Here is a 22,535-nt window from a genome sequence, read left to right on the forward strand (position 1 = left end):
ACATTTAAGATCTCCAGTAATTCCTAATCTGTAATGCTGACTGCTTTCAACACATCAATATTTATTTCCCAGATTCTCTGACCTCCATTTCTTTTTCCACAGTAAAAACTGATGCAACATATTAACTTAGTACCTCTCCCATCTCCTGTGGTTCCACACAGACAACCTTGATCTTTAAGATGCCCGATTCTCTCCCTAGTTGCCCTTTTGATTTTCAGAGGCCTTTTGTTTATATGTGAACAGATAAGACTTCAGGCCAAACTGGTCATGTTTTAGAAGTAACCTGCATAATGAAAGGGGAATGGTCAGTTCTGAAATCTGACATTTGAGGGAGTTCAACTGTGGGCAGTGTGGAAACAGGCTGCTAAACTTTCTCTCCTTCTGCCCATTTCTCATCTGCTTGAATGTATGATAGTCTCCATTTCCCCTTTAAGACATAATTTGTTTAGTAATAACACAGAGATGCATTCACTCTCCTTATCTGTATATGCCTTTTGATATAACTGTTTTAAATTCTCATCTTTCTGCTATAACTCGATATGTTTAGCAGAGCTAAATATACTTGCATGTTTACCTATTTGCTCCTGCTCTGTACCACTTATCTGATCAACAAAGTCCCTGATAAAGTTATGTCAGCTTCCTTACCTGTACCTTCTGATCTCTTCTACTTCAGCTTGTGACTCTGTGACCTCATTAAGACACAATCTGGGAAAATTTCAAAATAAGACTCCTACATTTCTTCAGTTGCTTGAGTCTCCACTGGCTTTTCAACTAGAGTAGGCAGCGTGCCTACCAGTGAATCAGCTATATCATTTGCAAGGACAAATTGTATTCCTGGAGCTGAGAGTTTGTCCAGTACTTCTACCCCAAATACTCCACTCTTCTCTCAATTCTCTCGCCTCACTTTACATAATTGAGCACTTTTTGTCTCACCAGGAATTCCTGTTTCCAGTACCTTTTCTGGCAATAATCCTTCAGAAGTACATATCTCCTCATCCTTCAGCATTACAGACTGAGAGGATACTGTGTCCCTTAATATTGTAACCACTTTACCTGCTGCTCCTGGCCTATGTGAATAAACTTTACTCTTGCATGTATACTTTTTAAGCAGATTTGGCACTTCCTCCTTAACCAACCTCTGATCATCTTGTACCCTCTGAGGCAGTTGTCTAACTTCCCTTGTGCTTTTTGTTACTAGTCCAACAAAACTCTCAGGCTTGTCTGGCTAGTTTTGCTACATCTGGCTTTCTCCTAGCCCACCAACACAATTATTTTGTGTGGCCCACTTTATTACAATGAAAACACCGGAGCTTTTTAACTTCTTTGTCTCTCTGTGGTAAGTTATCCTTATGATCTTCACCGAGGTCTACCTTTCCCTTTCCACGTGAGGATTTCTCTTTGTCCCGATTTCTATTTCTCATGGACTGAAATTGATGCTGGAAGCCAAACCGTATTTTATGGACCAGCTCATAATCATCAGTCACTTCATCTGCTAACCTTGCCGTTTTAACTCTCTACTCTGCCACATGAGTTTGCGTTGCTTCAGGCCGTGAATTTTTGAATTCCTCCAAAATAATTACCTCTCTAAGGGCTTGGTAGGTTTGCTCTATTTTTAAACTCTTATCCATCTATTGAAATTATTCTGATCCTTTCGATCTCAATATAAGTTTGACCAGAGTCCCTCCTGAGACCCCTGAAACATTGTCCACCGGCTTCTGGTACAAGTTCACATGGACGTTAAGTGGCTTTTTTCACCTCCTCATACTCCCCAGATACCTCCTCTAATAGTAATGCGAAGACCTCACTAGCCCTACCTACAGGTTTCATTTGTCGAGCCACCGTTTCAAATGAGATGAAAAGGGCTTCCACATCCTTCTCATCAAATTTAGGCAATGCTTGAACATACTTAAATAGTATCTCATCAGGCTTTCGTCCACCATGGGTTTGCTCATTCCCACTCTCTTCCTCACTAGACTTGCCTTCAGCCTTCATTTCCATGCTTTTAAGCTGACTTTCCTTTTTATTCCTGATGAAGGGCTTTTGCCCGAAACGTCGATTTTGCTGAAGCTCCTCGATGCTGCCTGAATTGCTGTGCTCTTCCAACACCATTGATCCAGAATCTGGTTTCCAGCATCTGCAATCATTGTTTTTTCCTTTTTAAGTGTCAGTTTCTGAAGTTCAAACCCTTTTTCTTTCTCTATGCTAAAGCCCTTCATTCTTTTTATTTCTCTTTTGCTTTTAATCGTAACTCAAACTGTTTCATTTCTGCTGTCCTTTCCTTATCTCTCGCCTTTAACTCAAGCTGCTTCATTTGCAATTGAGATCCTGATGGTTTCTCCAGCAAGTTTAAATGCTGAGCTACTGCAGTAATTATCTCTCCTTTCCTCACAGAAGCAGGCAGCTCCAATCCCAGCTTGTCTGCTAATTCCTACAACTTGGTCTTATTCAGCTTTTGCAAAACTTCCAAAGTCGCCACATCCACTTCCAGCAAACTTTTGGTGACTGAAAGAGCCATTACTATCCCAAGCTTTATCAACCCAACCAAACCAACACCCAAAATAAAGACACTAGCACCTACCACTCACTGTTTAAAATATCATAGATCAAAGGTCTTGCAGTACAGAAGGAGGCTATTCAACCTACCATATCTGTACTGCCTCCCAAAAGAGCTACTCAGCTAGTCTCACTCTCTAGCCCTATCTCCAAAGCCCTCTAAATTTATCACTTTCAAATATATATCCAGCTCTCTTTTGAAATCCCTCATATGAAATCTGCCACCACCACTCTCCCAAGCAGCACATTCCAAATTCTAACAAATCTCCAAGAGGTTTCTCCTCATCTCACTACTAATTTTCTTGCTGACAATCTTGAAACTGTGACATCTTCTAATGATACAAAAAAGAACTGTAGAGTCGGAGATTTTGGGAAAATTTTAGAATTCAGCATGGCAGGATCAACAAGTTGATAAAGGAGTAAAGAATATACTATTAGAACAGACTATTTGAATTAGGCTACTAGAATTGTAATAGACTATTAACACCTGCAAAAATAGATTGCAAAAGCTTTTATAACTATTTAAATTGCAAGAAATCAGAAATTATAATGAGATATACAGATAGGGACAGGTGAAATTACGATGTGAGTAAGAAAATAATAGAGACATTAAACAAATAGTCACTATCTATCACAATGGAAGACATAATAAAATCCAGAAATGGTGCAGATTCAAGGACCTAACAATATTGAGGCATTTAAACAAATCATCTTGAGTACAAAAATTAGTGTAATTCGTGGGACAAGGAAAAGACAAATCTCCAGGACTGACAACCTTGCATCCTAGGGATTAAAAAAAATATGCTGCTGCTGCTGCAGTAAATAGGTTGGCTTTGATCTTCCAAAATGTCCCTGGAGTCTGCCACGGTTTCCAAGGATTGGAAGGTAGCAAATGTAATCCCACTACTTAAGGAAGAAGGAAGAGAAAAATTGTAATAATTAGACTAATATTAGCGTAGGGAAAATACTAGAAAGCATTTTCAGGTAGTACTGCACTTAGAAAATCATATTATTAAGCAGAGGTGATGTGGATTTTTCCAAGAAAACTAAAATTTTACAAATCTCTGAAGAGATCTTTGAAAACAAATCTTGCAACGTGAATCTGGGATAACCAGCAGGTATGCTGGTTTTGGATTTTGAAAAGGTTCCAAAAGATTATTGCATGAAATTGTTAAGAAAAGGTGCACATTCACAGGGACCTGAATCACAAAAAGTTGCTATAAGAAATTTATGCAGGCAAATAGTACGTTGAAGGGGCTGGAGTGCAAGAGTAAAAATGTCCTACTACATTCAAAGCATTGGTGAGGCCACACCTAAACTACAAGCAAAATACTGCAGATCTGGCAAAACTGACCTGGCAACAGCTGAGGAGAGAGAGAGAGAGAGAGACAAACAATGCTTTGTGTCCAGTATACTCTACTTGGAACTCCCTTCCATGGATTGGAACTGCCACAGGAACTGGATCTACCTTCTGTTGAGAACCATGTGTCTGATGTTCAACAGTAATTCCACATTAAAAGATATCTCACAAATTCAGGCATTTCAATGCTGATATCACTGTCCTGCAGAAGACTTCAAGAGCAGGTGAAGGGCAGCTGAGGGAAGCAATGGTGGTTAGTCCTTCTTCTGGACAGGAAAACCCAAGAATCATCCCAGAACAAATGGAATTAGATTCACCATCATAAATTTTCATCAAGAATCATTTCATAACTATCCGTCTACAACTTGCCAAGAATTAGCAGGCCATGGTTGAGTATGCGTATGCTTCAACCCTTGATGCCATAGATGCATCAAAAGAAGGCCATACTCACCAACATATCTAGGAAGATAAAATTATCCTCCTTGAAGACTTCAAAACAGTGTTGAAAAGGACTGCCAACTGTAGAAAGGAACCATCGGAAGGGAAGGATTTGACATCTGCTGCTTTCCAAATGTGCAAACACCAGCTGGTCAATACCAACACATCATTGCGCCAAAAAAACAAGTTCAAGACTTCTTCAAAGAATCTACGATCAAAGCACTGGCACATGATTGGCGACATCAATATTCGATGCTGAGATCAAAAGGATGTCCTCCTTACCAAAGCAATGATCAGTGCAGGACCTACTGGCTTATCTGTTTTTCTCTACCTCCATCAGATGCCATCAGAAGCACCTGAAGATGAAGAAACATTTCAGAAAAACAGCTCAACATTGAACAGTTTCAAGAGTAGAATAAACTAGCGAACTACAATGTCTTCAACAAAATCTAGAGTGGAGGAAATCTGGAAAGAGCTGGAAATAGCCTTATGCTGTGAAGAAGTCATCAGCTTTAAGACCAAGAAACACAGAGACTGGTTCAACAAGAATGACTATCTCATCCAAGACCTCACTGAAAGGAAAATGAAAGGTCTTTAAACCTGCAAAACAGCATCACCAGCTAGTCAAAAAGGAGATCTCAGCAAACAGCAAAGGCAGAGTTAGAAAGAAGAACTAGGGAAGTCAGAACCAATGGTATACAAAAAAAGCTAAGGATCTGTGACTCCTCACTGAAAAACATGGCATCCAGTGTTTCTTCAGTGCCATTAAAGCAACATATGGACCCAACATCCCTGGCTTCAAACTGGGATTGTCAATGAGGGCACATTTGATGAAGTCCCCCAACTCCCCTTCAAAGATGATATTGGACTCCCACCTCGTGTGGCAGACGTTTAAGCCAATATTAGACATATGAAGACTGGGAAAACTCCTTAAGTAAAGAGGAATCCAACAGAGCTTTTCGAACTTGCAGGAGATAGCTTACCTGCAATCTCCATCAACCCTTTCCTGAAAATCTGAGAAAAATACAAAATCTCAAAGATGCTACCATCTTCAAGAAAGGAGACAAAGTGGACTGTGGGAACTACCCAGAAATTGCTCTACTCTCCATCGCTGGAAGATCAACGTCTGAACTGTCTCTAGGCACCTTCTCCTAGTCTCTGACTAAATCCTTCCTGAAACCCAATGTGGCTTCCAACCAAACCATAGAACTATGGCTATGATTTTTATTGTGAGGGAGCTCCAAGAGAAATGCCAGGGACAACACCAGCCACTTTATTTGGCCTTTAATAATGTGGCAAAGGTTTTTGATTCAGTCAATTGGGAAGTACAACAGAAGACCTAGTCAAAGGCAGGCTGTCCAGTGAAAGTTATCAACATCCTCAATCTCTACCATGATAAAATGTCAGCAACAGTAATATGACAAAATCCTTTGAGGTCAACACAGATGATAAGCAGGGATGTGTCTTTATCACCATCATTCTTCATCTTGTCAAGAACAAGCTTCCCAATGGTATGGACACTAGCTATGGGATGAACCAAAAACTTTTTAACTTCAACTAGTTGAAATCCAAGAAATCGACACCAGTTTTGCTTGTGGAATTTCAATGTGTGGATGATGTCATCACCACTCTTCTTGCAAGAGAATCTTCAAGCCTCACTTAACTCCTTTGTGAAAGCATACTGAAGAACTAGTTATGGATATTTGGAATTCTCTGTGCTAGAAAGCTGTGAATGCTCTGAAATTGATGTTCAGTGTATTTTTGATATTGTGTTCAACATATTTTTAAGTACTAATGTACATAAAGGGTGGTACAGAAAGATGGTGTTGTGGTAGAAGATAAGCCATAATTTTGATGAATGCTGGAGAAAATTCAAAATAGGCTAATCATTTGCTATTTTGTATATTAGGTTCAAATTGCTATTGGTGTTGGGAGACAAATACATTCCAAATGCAACCTAATGGTCAGAGTCTACAACTACCATGTTACAGTTAGACTGGACAACACTGAAGTCACCAGAAGCTGGAAACCTCGCCAGTTTTTTTTTCCTAACAGATCCCAAGGTCACTACAGAAATTATTGCCCCTGCTGAAATCAGCTAACAACCCAAAGTCAGAGTCAAAGCTGTGGTCATCTCAGTTTATAAGAATCAGACTGGAAGTAACAATGGTGTAGCTTAATAATATGGCACAAATTTTGTTTGCTAGTTAGTTTTGTGGTGTTACAATGCCCACTAAAAATGTGTTCTGCTTCAGAATATTTAAAATCTACTCAGCAAATCCAGTGACCAGTATGCTAGTGTGATTTTCAGTTTCAGAAATAAATTTTATTACATACCTTGACTGTAGTTATGATCAACATAAACATGAGTCACTGCAGAGTTAATGTTTTCACCATTTGATACATCAGCCAAACAGGTCACATCAGGCCTAAGGAAAATTAAATTCCTAAGTAAATCATATGAATTATAACTAAGTAGTAATTATTAAATTAAAAGTCCATTTACATTTGACATTTGCAAGCCAGCTCATTATCTTAGGAAATATAATTCATTTAAATTTACAAGCAGTGAGATATTGAACATATTTCTCATATCTCATCTTCTATAAATAAAATTGTATGTTGGAGACCTGAATTAAAAACAGGAAACTTAGCATGTGCAGCTTCAAGGTCCAAATGCTGGCAAATGGGACTAGGTTAACTTAGGATATCTGGTCAGCAGAGACAAATTGGACTGAAGGGTTTGTTTCCATGCTGTACAACTTTTTGACTCTGTGGGGAGAGACATGGAGTTAACCTTTCAAGACCAATATAACTCTCCTTTGGAGCTTCCTTTGTCTTTTGTTCCATTACATCTTTGATCTCTGATCTCCTTTACCTCACTAACTTGTCCACCCTTCCCCTGTTTCCAACAGCTCAAAAGTCATCACATTTCCACCTCCCTTCAATTCTGAAGAGTCATATTTGACAAGAATCATTCATTTAGTTTCTCTCCCCATGGGTGTTGCTAGACCTGCTGGGTTTCTCCAACACCTTCACCTTCTACACAGCTTGTCTAAATTTTATTGGAAAACTGGATTATGGAACATGACAAGGCAATTTTCTTTGGGAAGTCAGTGGATTTACTGTTTACATAATCCAGACATTTTAAAATTTATTTTCTAATCAACCTATTCAGACACAACTTGAACGGGGTCTCCCAGACCAGAGGTAGAGGCACTGCAACTGCTCCAAAGAGCAATCCAAGACATTGCTCAACTATCCTAATCTTTCTGAGTGTTAATTATTTTCAATCAACCTGCTCAAGACAGAAACCTGTCAATGTTGAGAATTGTTCTACTTGGTAACTGATTATTAGAGCAATCCATTCTCAAACAACTAATTTTCACATTCTTTATCAATGATTTACATGAAGGAATTGAATGAACAGTCCAGGTTTGACAGCATCGATGGAGTGAGAAACACAAGTAATATTTTGAGTCCGATATGACTCTTCTTTGCTTTTGAAGAACAGTTATATCTGACTCAAAATGTTAACTATGCTCTCTCTCCTGATAGTGCCAGATCTGCTAAGTTTCTCCAGTATTTTGTTTTTATTTTAGGTCTCTAATATTTACAGTACTTGCTTTTAATTGGATGAGCAGTCCATGTGTTTTCAGAAAAAATAAGAATTTTTGCAGGTGTTAAAATTTCAGATGAAGGCAAGGTCACGGGTTGGTCTGGTTATGATGTGGAAATGGGCCAAGTTTGGCAGGTATAACTTATGTAAATGGGTCTAATGACCCATACATGGTATCTTGAATCGGAGAAAAATCCATATGACATAGTACATGAATCACTACAAATTAATTCCAGCTGCCATTCCCATCCCATGTGAATAACAAAGAAAGGGTAAGATGGCGAAAAAGCAATGACCGATACTGACTAAAGATAAATTTTCCCTTTTCCAGAGGTAGAATCTTTTCTGCTATAAAGCGAGTTTCTTCAACTCAAATTGGCTATAATGTGATTGAAGGGTTCAGATCATTATTAGTGGAATGCGAACTTTCCTTACCTGTTTTGGCTATAATGCAATTCTGGTCCCATTGGTCTAAACAGTGCTGCTATTATGCAATTTTCTGATAACACGGAATCATATGAGAATGAAACTATTGCATTATATCACAACAGGCTGTAGTGGCATAGTGATGTTGTCACTAGGATAGTAAATCAGAGCTCCACACTAATGTTTTGGGTACAAAAGTTCAAAATTCATCACAGCAAATGGTCAAATTTTAATTCAATATAATCTAGAATTTAAAAAGCTATTCTAATGGTGTCCATGTAACGAATGTCGATTGTCACTTTTAAAAATACCCATCAAGTTCACTAATGTCCATTAGGGAAGGAAATTTATATACCTTATCTAGTCTGCCCATACACCTGAGTCCAGATCCATAGAAATATGGTTGACTCTTAAATGCCCTCTGAAACAGCCTTGAGGGCTAATCAGCTCAAGAGAAATTATGGATGGACAAATGCCAGCTTTATCACTAACTCCCACATCCCATATAAAAATAAAAAGTAAATCGCCACATGATTTGAGCTTCCCAATCTTTCCAGTGACAGCTAGAAAATGTGAAGTTTCCAGCTAGGAAGGCAGATGCATTAGTTTTGAGAAGATTTGTAGCTCAGGTTGAGATTTTGGGCGTAGGTTTGCTTGCTGAGTTTGAAGGTTCATTTCCAGATGTTTCGTCACCCTACTAGGTAACATCTTCAGTGGGCTTCAGGCGAAGCACTGCTGATAATTCCTCCTTTCTATTTATATGTCTGGGTTTCTTTGGGTTGGTGATAATTTCCTGTGGTGAAGTTACTTCCTGTTCCTTTTCTCAGTGGGTGGTAGATGGAGTCCAACTCGATGTGTTTGTTGATAGAGTTCCGGATGGAATGCCATGCATCTAGGAATTCTCATGCGTGCCTCTGTTTGGCTTGTCCTAGAATGGATGTGTTGTCCCAGTCGAAATTGTGTCCTTCCTCATCCTTATGTAAGGATACTCATGACAGAGGGTTATGTCGTTTTGTGGCTAGTTGGTGTTCATGTATCCTGGTGGCTAGTTTTCTGCCTGTTTGTCCAATGTAGTGTTGTTACAGTCCTTGCACGGTATTTTGTAAACGCCATTAATTTTGCTTGTTGTCTGTATAGTGTCTTTCATTAGTTGCTGTTTTAGTGTGTTAGTGGGTTTGTGGGCTACCATGATGCCAAGGGGTCTGAGTAGTCTGGCAGTCATTTCCGAGATGTCTTTGATGTATGGGAGAGTGGCTAGGGTTTCTGGACGTGTTTTGTCTGCTTGTTCCATTCTTTTTGAATACATGGTATAGGTGATTTTCCTCTGCTCTGTGGAGTTCCTCTGTGCTGCAGTATGTTGGCTCATTGAAATAATGTTCTGATGCAGCTTCATTTGTGGTTGTTGGGGTGGTCGCTTCTGTAGTTCAATATTTGGTCTGTATGTGTTGTTTTCCTGAAGACACTGGTTTGAAGTTCCCCGTTGGCTGTTCGCTCTACTGTGACATCTAGGAATGGCAGTTTGTTGTTGTTTTCCTCCTCTTTAGTGAATTTTATGCCAGTAAAGGTATTATTGATGGTCTTGAAGGTTTCCTCTACTTTGTTTTGTTTAGTGATGACAAAGGTGTCATCCAAGTAGCGGAATTTGATGGTTGATAGAGCTGTTTGTTCAAGTCCCTGCATTACTGCCTCTGCTAAGAACCCTGATATCGGAGATCCCATGGGTGTTTTGTTGGTTTGGCTGTAGGTTTTGATGTTGAAGGTGAAGTGTAAGGTAAGGCATAGGTCCACTAGCTCGATGATACTGTCCTTGTTGAAGAAGTTAGTGGTGTTTGGTGTATGTGTCTTTGCGTCTTCTAATAGTGTAGTCAGTGTTTCCTTGGCCAGGTTAATGTTGATTGATGTAAACAGGGCTGTTATATCAAAGGCTGTTATATTATTTCACCCTCTTCTATCTCAGTGTTTTTGATGGTCTTTAGGAATTCTTGTGTGGAGTGGATGGAGTGGTGTGAGTCTTCTACTAAGTGTTTTAGTCTTTAGTGTAGCTCCTTGGCCAATCTGTAAGTTGGTGTTTCCAGGTAGCGAGTCTGAGTCTGAGGGGACTCCTGGTTTGTGAATTTTGGGTAATCCGTAGAAGTGTGGTGTGTTAAATCTGTCTGGTTTTGTTTTTTGAAAGTCGGTCTTATTTGTTTCTCCAGATTTCTGAAGTTTTTTGATTAGGGCTGTGATTCAGTTCTCTAGTTGTGGAGTCAGGTCTATCGCCACCTGTTGCTAAGTGTTGGTATCTGTAAGTAGTGCATTCGCTTTTTCAATGTAATGTCTTCGATTTAGAATGACTGTCAAGCGTCCTATGTCTGCAGGTAGGAAAACAATGTTTTTATCTTTTTTTAGTCTTTTCAGTGCTTTCCTTCCTTTTTTCTGCTTAATGTTGGTGCAACTACCAGTCTGATGGTTTGCTGGGTTTCTTCTGAGTTGGTTCTTTTAGTGTTGTTTCTAATGCTAAGAAATCTTTCTTGTCTGCATCCTGCCAGTTGTAACTTAATCCTCTTAGTAAGACGGCTTTTTCAGAGTCTGTTAAGGGTCAGTCAGATAAGTTTTTTTACCCATTTTTCTGTATTGTCACTGTTGTTACTTTGTGTAAATTTGTCTAGTTTTTTCTGCAGGTCTAGTTTCTTAATTTTCTGTGTTTGTCGCTGTCTAATGTCTATGGCTTGTTGTACTGTGTCTATCCATTCATGGTATGTTGAATAGGGAGTAAAGATTTTTGGTGCAAAATTTCCCGATTGTATTTACGGAGTCTGTTGTGGGCATCATTAATCATTTCTCGAAGCATTCTGCGGCCATTTTGCTCTGCTATTCTTTTGGCTAGTGGGATGTTAAGGGGAGGTTTGTATTGAAGACATTTAGGTAGTACCTGTTTTCTTAGGCATTCGTGTAGGAAGTACAGCTGTTCGCGGGTAGCACTCTGTCAGATAGTATTCGTTTCCCATTTTCGGGCCATATTTAGCATATTGCGCCCATAGGTCTGAGCGAGTTTTGAGAAGATTTGTTGCTCAGGTTGAGGTTTTGGATGTAGGTTTGCTCGCTGAGCTTGAAGGTTCATTTCCAGACTTTCCGTCACCCTGAGTAACATCTTCAGTGGGCCTCAGGCAAAGCACTGCTGAAAATTCCTGCTTTCTATTTATATGTTTGGGTTTCTTTGGGTTGGTGATGTCATTTCTCAGTAGTATCCTTACATATGGATGAGGAAGGACACCACTTCAACTGGGACAACACATCCATCCTAGGACAAGCTAATCAAAGACACCCACGAGAATTCCTAGAAGCATGGTATTTGAACCAGAACTCTATCAACAAACACATCAAGTTAGACCCCATCTACCACCCCCTGAGAAAAGGAACAGGGAGTCACTTTGCCACAGGAAATGACACCGCCACAGGAAATGACATCACCAACCCAAGAAACCCAAACATATAAATAGAAAGCAGAAATTTTCAGCAGTGCTTCGCCTGAGGCCCACTAAAGATGCTACCTAGTAGGGTGACGAAACGCGTGGAAATGAACCTTCAAGCTCAGCAAGCAAACCTACATTCAATGCAGATGCATTCCTTGTGCAAGATCCTGACATGGGATGGGCCAGGAACAGGAAGGAGTAGCATCCAGATTATGTCAATAGCGCCAGATAGCAGACACAGGCAAATCTAACCCTCTTGAGGCAGAGTGCTCCTTGGCTATGTCTCACTTCTCTAGTGTTTGTCATTTTATCTTTACAGAAGTCAGGCAAAATCAGCTTGAAGAATCGATATCTGATGACATTGTCAGCAATTCTATAGTTCAGGATATAAAATTACTGAAACTTAGCTATTGTTTCACAAAATAATAATGTACAGCCAGTTACTATTTTGAAATACAATTGATTTCTCAAGTATTTATATAATCTTACCTCAGTAAAGACTGAGATTGCTCTGATTCTGTTACCTCATCACAAACCTACAGAAACAAAAACAGCATGTTAAAAAACGTCACTGAGACCCGAATCAAAAGATTTTTCAGTTCTAGGAAGATCACTGAATTATTACAGCTCAGGAGGCATTTGGCCCATTGTGCCTGCACTGGCTACATTATCCAGTGCCAATGTCCTGCCTTTCCTCATATCCCTGCACACCATTACTATCCAAATGACCACTCAATGCCCATTTGAATGTCTCAACTGAACCTTTGTACACATTTCCAGGCAGTGCATTCCATATTCCAACAACTCGCTGTGTGAAAAAGTATTCTCTCACATTACCTTTGCTTCATTTGCATATTATAATAGATCTATGCCCTTCCTTTCTTGTTGCTTTTACGAGCAGGAACTGCTTCATCCTATCTACTGCCCAGCCTGCTCATGATTTTGAAAACCTCAATCAAATCTCTCAGTTATCTTCTTTCCAGGAAGAACTTTCTTCAATCTATACTCAGAGCTTCATAGCAGCGGTTTCTTATACCTGGAACCTTCCTAGTAAATCACTTTTGCACACTGTCCATTGTATTTGCATCTTTCCTGTAATGTGGTGCCCACAACTGTACAGAGTACTCTAGCTGAGGCTTAATAAGTGTTTTATGCAAGTTCAACATCAGCTCCTTTCTCTTGTACTCAATGCCTTTTTACTAAAACGAGATTGAGATATAACACAATCAGAGCAATCTCATACTACACTTTGTGTACTCCTCTCTCTAGGTGTCCTCCCATCTTCAATGATCTGAGCAGATGTACACCCAGGTCCCTCTGCTCCTGCACTCTCTTTAGAACTGTAAATGTTTTTGTTTTAAACTTTGCACATTTTGGAAAGGTTTGTTTTAATGGAGATCTGACAGTTTAGAAAATGCAGCAAGAAATAATATGCATGGAAGGTTCTTTACCAAATTAGTATGTCTTCCTCAACCTCAAAAACAAAACCTACTCATTTACTGGTAACTTAGTCCCTCATTCCTCAGCTCCAGATTTTGGTCAAGGGCAGCCTGGGATCAAACTTCACAGAATATTGTTTGATTATATTTTCTTCATTATAATATAACTGAGACTGCTTTTTAGTAGCTTTAAAGTTCTTTTAAAAGCTTAAGATGTTTCAGAAGTAGAATTGTGAGAAACACAGGTTTTCAATGTATTTAATGGGAAGGCATCTACAGATAAAAATGATTCATAAAGATTTGAAACAGGTTCATTACTTATCTTAGCCATAGTAAAAAACACCAAACAAATAGATGGAACCATACTAAATAGATGAGAACCAACTGAAATGGGGTGAGAACAGATCTCTTCCCATGTAATGAATCAAGGGTAAACAATTCTCCGATGGAACAGAAGAGAAGGTAGTTCTGGCAGGGATGGTGTACATTCCCACCAATTGTAAAGGTAGTTCAGGCAAACAAGAGTTCATGCAGTCTCATGCAAATTGCCACTCTATCTTTTCTATCTTATGAAAAGAGAGCACTCCACATTTCTGACAAGAAATTCCCATCAGGGCTCTTTCTGAAAAGCTATATTTCCATTCTGACAGATTTCTAATATTGTGGGAAGGAAAACCATCACATTTTCATAGAGGTCAGCTTATTCTGAAATCTGAAAGCCGGAATCCCAATCTTGTAGAGGTTATGGTGTCAAGATGTTGGAGTGCCAGCTGCATAGAATGCTAGGGAGCTAAGTTAGGAGTGTGTAAGCTGGATAACATTCAAGTTGCATTGGATGCCTAGTAGGTATCATTTCAAATGAGTAGGGGCAGGATGCCAGGTAAGTAGACTGCCAGGGTGGGTAGGGTGTAGAGTGCCGAGGTGTTGTTGGATATCAAGTGAATAGGGTGCTAGTTGGTGTGTACAAGATGAGTAGTGTGAAAGGGGGCTAGTGATCCAGGTAGATAATTTAGTTTAAGGTATGTCCAGGTGCTTGGGTGAAATTGGGTGGGATAGGGTGGGTATTATGTCCAGAGCAAAGGTGGGGATCAGATCTGTTCCTGGGAGATAAAGGCGATGTCAAGTCTGGAATGAGAGGTTCGTTTAGTGGCAAGGGATAGGGAATCAATGATGGGAAAGGGCAATTGGGTCTGGGGGAAACAGTACATCATCCACAGAGTAGAATGGAGGCCCAAGGTTAGGGATGGGTGTCAGGTCAAAGTCTGAGGGCAAGTCATCTGGGGGAGAACATATGGGGATTATGACATTAAAATGGGGTCAGTTGAATAGTTATGCAGGAGTTAGACTATGCATTGAATGGTCTAACTTCTCCTAAATAGTTACTTAATTTCAATCTGAACGTTCCAAATTCTCAGATTTATATTGGGATTCTGAGGATTTCAAGCATGGGGGAACTGCCAAATGAATCTTCAGGGCTTTCCTTCAGAGTCTGCTAAAATGGGGATTCTGCAGGGTCATCATGTACAACTCCAATCTACACTGAAGTAAGAACTGCTCTGCAGGTCTGGCAGCATCTGTGGAGAGAAATCAAGAGTTAACGTTTCGGGTCAAGTGACCCTTCTTCAGAATCTTGATGGTCCCAAGGATGCGGAAGCAAACAAGATGCTGGCCATAATTTTCCAATTCATTTAAGATATAGGGATGATACCAGAGGACTGGAGATTGAATAAGAGAGAAACACTGGCAAAAATGGACACAAGGAACAGAAGAAGCTGCAGATCGATTAGTTCAAACTCAGCAGTGGAAAATCTTTTGATGATAATCCAGGCTAAAACTAATAATCACTAACAGACAAATGAGGATTAATTCAAGAAAGCTAGGAGAGATTTGTTAAAGGCAAAATCATGTGCAACTACTTGCAGTTTATTAATAGGGCAACAGTGATGATTATGAGGCTAATTCAGTTTATTCACTGAAAATGAATTTCCAGAAGTCATCTGCGAAATACCACATAACAGACACTGCAAAGTTGAAGTGCATGGAATAAAAGAGATAGTAGCAACATGAAAATGAAGTTGGCAGTATGACAGGAAACGAGTAGGGATGAATGGTTCTCCTTCAGGTTAAAGGAAGCTATAAGTGGAGTTACCTAGAGGGCGTTACTAGTAATACATGCATAATTTTTGAGAAATTACCTAAACTTGGGCATGTAGGGCACAATTGCTAAATTTGCAGACAACATGAAACTTGGCAATTAGTGAACTGTAAGAAAGCTGGTGGTAAACTTCAAGTAGTGATGTAGGAAAAGTGTCATGTAGTGCACTTGGTAATAAGAATGATGAGAGGTAATACAGGAACTTCTGCTTAAAGACAACGCACTTAGAATTGTTTTACTTTAATGTTGTAAATGAAACAGTGACGATATACATAATACTGAGAGTTCCAATTTAATATTGTTTCCTACAGGCCTCCTGTGTGACCTAACTGCTCTCAATAATATACCCAGTGATTCCATTTCCACATTCAGTTACCCGGCCTCCCTTCCTCAGACCTTCTTCATACCCTTCCCCCTTTTAAAGTTCTTACCTTCAAAGCTCTGGTATCGGCTTTCTCGGCTGCCTGCCATTCCAAATTTAGAATTGAGTCCAGGGCTTTACCTAGTTGGGCGGCACAGTAGCTCAGTGGTTAGGGCTGCTGCCTCAGTGCTAAGGACTCAGGTTCAATTCGACACTCAGGTGACTGTCTAAGTGGAGTTTGCACATTCCCCCTTTGCCTGTGTGAGTTTTCTCCCACTGTCCAAAGATGTGCAGGTTAGGTGGATCAGCCATGCTAAATTGCCCATAGTGTCCAGAGATGTGCAGGCTTGATAGGTTAGCCATGAGAAATGGAGGGTTACGGGGATAGAGTAGGGGGATGCTTCTGGTGGGATGCCCTTCAGACGGCTTGCGTGGACTCGATAGGCTGAATGGCCTGCTTCCACATTGTAGGGGTTCGATGATTCTAGTGTCAGAAGCCATTCAGTGCAAGCACTAACTACTTACATTTACCATATCTACCACTAGATGGAGACTGTTCAACTAAACGTATAACATTTATACCTGCTACAGACATGTGTCATAACATTTCTGAAAAGGTTGATGAAAAAATGTCTAATTACAATACGTAGAGCTTTTGTTGCACAGTGGTAAGGTCCCTATCCTTGAGCCAGAAGATCCACAACCAAATCCCACCTGCTCCAGAGATGTATAATGTCTGAACAGGCTGTTTCAATAATATACTTCTTGGGATTAGATTACCTACAGTGTGGAAACAGGCCCTTCGGCCCAACCAGTCCACACCGACCCTCTGAAGAGTAACCCACCCAGACCCATTATTTCCCTCTGACTAATGCACCTAACACTATGGGCAATTTAGCTTAGCCAATTCACCTGAACTGCACATTTTTGGACTGTGGGAGGAAACCGGAGCACCCGGAGAAAACCCACGCAGACACAGGGAGAATGTGCAAACTCCGAACAGACAGTCGCCCAAGGTGGGAATCAAACCTGGGACCCTGGTGCTACGAGGCAACAGTGCTAGCCACCATGCCGCCCTAATGATAAATTGGTAGTGTCTCCACCTCTGAGCCAGATCACCCAGGTTCAAGCCCCACCTGCTTCAGAGGCGTGTAATACCACCTCTAAACAGGTTGGCTAGCAGGTAGCTAGAATTTACTAGAGGGATTCTTGTGGCAGAGTGGTAGTGCTCCTAGGTAGGCCACACAGGAGGCCTATAGGAAACAATACTAAATTGAACTTTGAACAAGTATTTAACTACATGTATACTACATTTCTTCTAAGTTATAAGACATATTTAAGGTTATTTTACTTATGAATAGAAACATTTAGGAATGTACACCATTTCAACTTAATGTTTTAAAGTTGTTTTCTGCTGAGAAAGCCTTGAAGTATCTAACTATATTTTGTTTCTTTTGTATTCAGTAATTTATTTTCCATATTTTTTCCAGGTAAGAATATATAGATTATAAATATAGTATAGTATTTGAATCTGTCCAATGAATTTTGTCTGAGCAAATAATGTCTGCAGGAAACTAGCTCTAGCTTTAACATTCTTTTACATAGGAATCCATGCTTCGCTCAATCAATTCATTTAAAGTTGTGATTTACAGGGGCAAAACCACTATTTTAAGTAAGAACTTCCTGTACAAGAGAAAAAGGCACAATTAATAAAAGGTTGCAAGAACAGAAGTAGCTATGAGTGCATTGTTGAATGCCACACAAATTGGGAAACTGGTTCAAAGGAGTGAGAGAGAACAAGAATGCAAGAACGTGAGAGAGACTGCAAGACCACGAGAGTGGACAAGACCACGAGAGAGACAGGGAGATAGAGGGAGACTATGAGATCATGAGAGAGAAAGAGTGCGAGAACATTGAGTAAGTATGGAAGAGAGCATGCAAGATAGAGTTACAGCAAGAAACAGAATGAGATTACAAGACAGAGTGAGAAAGATACAGCTTTCAAGGGCTTGAGAGAGTATGAGAAAGAGTACTAGAGACAGAGAGAGAAGAAAAAGAGTACAAGAGACAGATTTAGATTTTTTATCACGTACTCAATCACTGGAGGGCAGTGAATCGTGTATTATGTTGCCACACAGATGGTACCATCTTAGATACAAAGGTACCTAGATACAAAGTACCTAGGTGCAAAGTAGTAAAACAATCAAAGTTAAAAAAGTTAAGCATTATTTTCATAGAATAAGTAGAAAAAATAAAGAAATAAGGTAACATTTAACATTAAAGACGTTCTTAATATAAACTAGAAAAATAATGGAATAAAGTTAAAAGTTCAATAATCTTTGACGAATCCTCTGCTTAGCTCACTCTCCAGAACTGAAAATGTGTTGCTGGAAAAGCACAGCAGGTCAGGCAGCATCCAAGGAACAGGAGAATCGACGTTTCGGGCATAAGTCCTTCTTCAGGAACGAGGAAAGTGTGTCCAGCAGGTTAGGATAAAAGGTAGGGAGGAGGGACTTGGGGGAGGGGTGTTGGAAATGCGATAGGTGGAAGGAGGTCAAGGTGAGGGTGATGGGCCGGAGTGGGGTGGGGGCTGAGAGGTCAGGAAGAAGATTGCAGGTTAGGAAGGCAGTGCAGAGTTAGAGGGATTTGACTGAGACAAGGTGGGGGGAGGGGAAATGAGGAAACTGAAGAAATCCGAGTTCATCCCTTGTGGTTGGAGGGTTCCTAAGCAGAAGATGAGGCGCTCTTCCTCCAACCGTTGTGTTGCTATGGTCTGGCGATGGAGGAGTCCAAGGACCTGCATGTCCTTGATGGAGTGGGAGGGGGAGTTGAAGTGTTCAGCCACGGGGTGGTTGGGTTGGTTGGTCCTGGTGTCCCAGAGGTGTTCTCTGAAACGTTCCGCAAGTAGGCGGCCTGTCTCCCCAATATAGAGGAGGCCACATCGGGTGCAGCGGATGCAATAAATGATGTGTGTGGACCTCTCCGCCTCCACCCCACCCCACTCCAGCCTATCTCCCTCACCTTGACCTCCTTCCACCTATCGCATTTCCAACGCCCCTCCCCCAAGTCCCTCCTCCCTACCTTTTATCCTAACCTGCTGGACACACTTTCCTCATTCCTGAAGAAGGGCTTATGCTCGAAACATCGATTCTCCTGTTCCTTGGCTGCTGCCTGACCTGCTGCGCTTTTCCAGCAACACATTTTCAGCTCTGATCTCCAGCTTCTGCAGTCCTCACTTTCTCCTCACTCTCCAGAACACCTCAGCTACCTGTTCTTGTCACCGCCACCACAAATACTAGAAGAACTCCCTCACCGCTCGCTCTTTCTGTGTTGCGCCACTGCCATTGTTGTTGCTGCCACCTCTCTGACCTCCTCCTGCTGCTCCTGGAACACGCCCAGTCAGGACCTATTTGCTCGCCGAGACTCTGCCACGCTGGGCTGAGACACCGCCACTGGCCACCATACACCAGGCCAAGTCACTGCCACGTCGGGCAAAAACAATCACATGTTGCCGAGAAACTGCCACAGACCGGGCTGGGCCAAGAGGACGCCTTGCCAAGACTGAAGAAAAGAAACACCGAGAGAGGAAAACAAGAGAAAGAAATAGACAGACTCCGACTGAAGCAGCCTACTCCACTGCCATCTTGGTGGACAAAGAGACAGTATTAAAGACAGAGTGTGTGTCTGAGAGAGAGAGAAAGAAAGAGTGTACGAGAGAAAATGAAAGTGACGTAAGCATTGTTTGGTCCAAACATTTCAAGCAGAGGCATGAAGAAGATTGTCACAGCTTTCATAAATTTCCCAATTCAATGTTACTGCACATTTCTGTGGATCCAACTTTCACAGATATTCAGTGCAGAATCCCTTATTTGATTAGATTCCCTACAGTTTGGAAACAGGCCATTTGGCCCTACAAGTCCACATTGACCCTTTGAAGAATAACCCACCCAGAGTCATTCCCTACCCTATATTTACCCCTGACTAATGCACCTAACACTATGGGCAATTTAGCTTGGTCAATTCACCTGAGCTGCACATCTTTGGATTGCGGGAGGAAACCAGAGCACCCAGAGGAAATCCACACAGACACAGGGAGAATGTACAAACTCCACACAGACAGTCGCCTGAGGCGAGAATCGTTCACAGCACCCGGTCCCTGGTGCTGTGAGACAGCAGTGCTAACCACTGAGCCACCACGCCACCTTATATGAATTCTGGTGGAACGGACAACAGTTGAGTAGACGTCAGAGAAGTTCTCTTTTTAAACAGCACTATGATAACTTTGAAAGTCCAATCATTAAGACGTTGGTGATTATCTGTTTTTTTGAATCTCTGCAATCTATTTGAAGTAAGGAATTTTGCAATGTTGTTCAGAGTAGACAAGCAGGAGGCTGGTAGAACAGCAAGCTAGGCAGTATCAGGAGGTGGAGAAGTCAATGTTTCGGGTGTAACCCTTCTTCAGGACTGGAGCAAGTTTCAGGATTTTGAGCTTATTGACAGTGAAGGAATGACTATATCACTCTAAGTCAGCATGCCTTATGGGCATCTTGCAGGTGATTTGCATTGCTGTTGCCACTGTTGTCCTTCAAGTTAGTAGAGGACATGGATTTGGAAAACATAGTCCAAGAAGTCTTCTTGAGTTGTTGCTGTGCAGCTTGTGTAAGGCGTACAAAGCTTGCCACTATCTATTGGTGGTGGAGAAAATTAAGGTTTAAAGGTGGCAGATAGGGTGTGATCAAGCAGGTTGCTTTCTGTTGGATAGCATCAACTTCTTGTAGATATACACAGCCAGGCAAGCGGAGAGTGTTCCAACACACTCTTGTAGACAATAGAGATGCTCTGGGCATCAGAAGGTGAGTTACATGCCACTGAATTTCAACCTCTGACCTGCTCTTGTAGCCATATATTTTATGTAACTGGTTCAATCAGATTCTGGTCAGTGGTATTTACAAACATCGCCACATGATGGCAATGCCACTGAATGACAAAGTTTTTATTCATTGTTAAAAATCACACAACACCAGGTTATGGTCCAACAAGTTTGTTTGTAAGCACTAGCTTTCGGAGTGCTGCTCCTTCATCAGGTAGTTCATTAACCACCTGATAAAAGAGTACCGCTCCGAAAGCTAGTGCTTACAAATAAACCTGTTGGACTATAACCTGATGTTGTGTGATATTTAACTTTGTACACTCCAGTCTAACACTGGCACCTCCAAATCATCACTTATTCATGATGGTATTGCTTGTGGTGCAAACATTATTTGCCATTTACCTGTCACAGCCTGAATTCCTTCTATGTCTTTCTGATAATGACACAGACTGCTTCAGTGTCTGAGGAATCACAAATCAAGCTAAACATTTTTCACTGCTTACTGTGCAGTTATATTTCTTATCTTATGATGGAAGGAAAGTCATTAATGAGGCAACTGAAGTTGTTTAGCCTGAGATATTATTCTGAGGGAATTTCTGCAGTGATATCTTGAGACAGATGATTTGATCACCAACAACCATAACTGCATATGACTTCAAACAGCAGAGAGTTCTTCCTCGATTCTCAATGTCTCCAGTTCTGCTAAGTATCCTCAAAGCCTACATTTGATCAAGTGCTAGCTTGATGTCATGGGCAGTCACTTTCACTTCTGTTATGGAGCAAAAGTCAACACCACTCTGATAATTGAAACCGAAACACCCAGAGAAAATAACCCTGTCTCGTAATCTGATAAAAGAAGTATGAAAAATGGTGCTAAAGTGCTCCTCTGTCTCTCGAGTCTTTCTTTTGCTGATTCTGCTGTCAGAAATGTTTCCTCTGTAATTTCTTCTATCCCGAACACCTCTCTCCACTGAATTCTGGTGTCAGAAAGATAATCCAAGAGTGTCGGGTACCTTTACGAATAGATAGTGCTTTTCTTTTCTGACAGCTGGTAAGTTCTTATCTCTTTAGGTGGCATCTGGCTCTCTCCAATTTTCTTTATATCCTTGATTACCTATTAATTTATTTACAATCAGATTGGTTCAAGGTTGTCAACACCATCAGATTTAAATTTGATAGTTTTTCAGTATCTAAGGGCTTGATTTAAAATAATTGGCTGAGTCCAGCTCATTGCCAAAATGTGAAAACAAGACTGCTGTTTTGCGTGCCAACCGTAAGGCCCTTCAATACACTTGTTTCAATTTTGTGGCTCTGTATAATGCTTGCAAACTTCCACACACAGCCAAAGCACAATCCTTTAAAGGGACCATGCTCTGCCTTTTAATTCATGAGTATTGTACACAACTGTTGAAACTTTATTGCTGGAACAGCACAGCAGGTCAGGCAGCATCCAGGGAACAGGAGATTCGACGTTTCGGGCACAGGCCCTTCTTCAGTATCCCTCCTGAAGAAGGGCCTGTGCCCGAAACGTCGAATCTCCTGTTCCCTGGATGCTGCCTGACCTGCTGTGCTGTTCCAGCAATAAAGTTTCAACTTTGATCTCCAGCATCTGCAGACCTCACTTTCTCCTATTGTACACAACTTCATAACAATTCAAGTTTGGAATTCAGCTCTTTTGTCCATGTCTGAACCAAGGCTGTAATGAGGTCAGCAGCTGATTGGCCATGACAGAAAGTAAACCAAACATCAGTCATCAGATCAAAAAGTAGGCATCCTAATGAAGAGCTTATGCCCGAAACGTCGACTCTCCTACTCCTTGGATGCTGCCTGACCTCCAGTGCTTTTCCAGCACCACACTTTTC

At 40.9% G+C, this 22,535-nt stretch overlaps 1 protein-coding gene across 1 annotated transcript in view; it reads right to left on the reverse strand.

Annotated features, from left to right (window-relative positions):
- LOC148151977 (uncharacterized) overlaps positions 1-22,535 on the reverse strand; it is a 90,310-nt gene that overhangs the window by 54,780 nt on the left and 12,995 nt on the right. The window contains exons 4-5 of the mRNA XM_087994010.1: positions 12,338-12,384; positions 6,689-6,780 (exon numbers count right to left, since the gene is read on the reverse strand). Of these exons, the coding sequence (XP_087850136.1) occupies positions 6,689-6,780; positions 12,338-12,384 (139 nt within the window). The remainder of the gene's footprint in view (positions 1-6,688; positions 6,781-12,337; positions 12,385-22,535) is intronic.

Source organism: Chiloscyllium plagiosum, unplaced genomic scaffold (genome assembly GCF_037043375.1).
Source record: "Chiloscyllium plagiosum isolate Xiang-an unplaced genomic scaffold, Cpla_swu_hap1 HiC_scaffold_2, whole genome shotgun sequence".
In the NCBI taxonomy this organism is placed as follows: Eukaryota; Metazoa; Chordata; class Chondrichthyes; order Orectolobiformes; family Hemiscylliidae; genus Chiloscyllium; species Chiloscyllium plagiosum.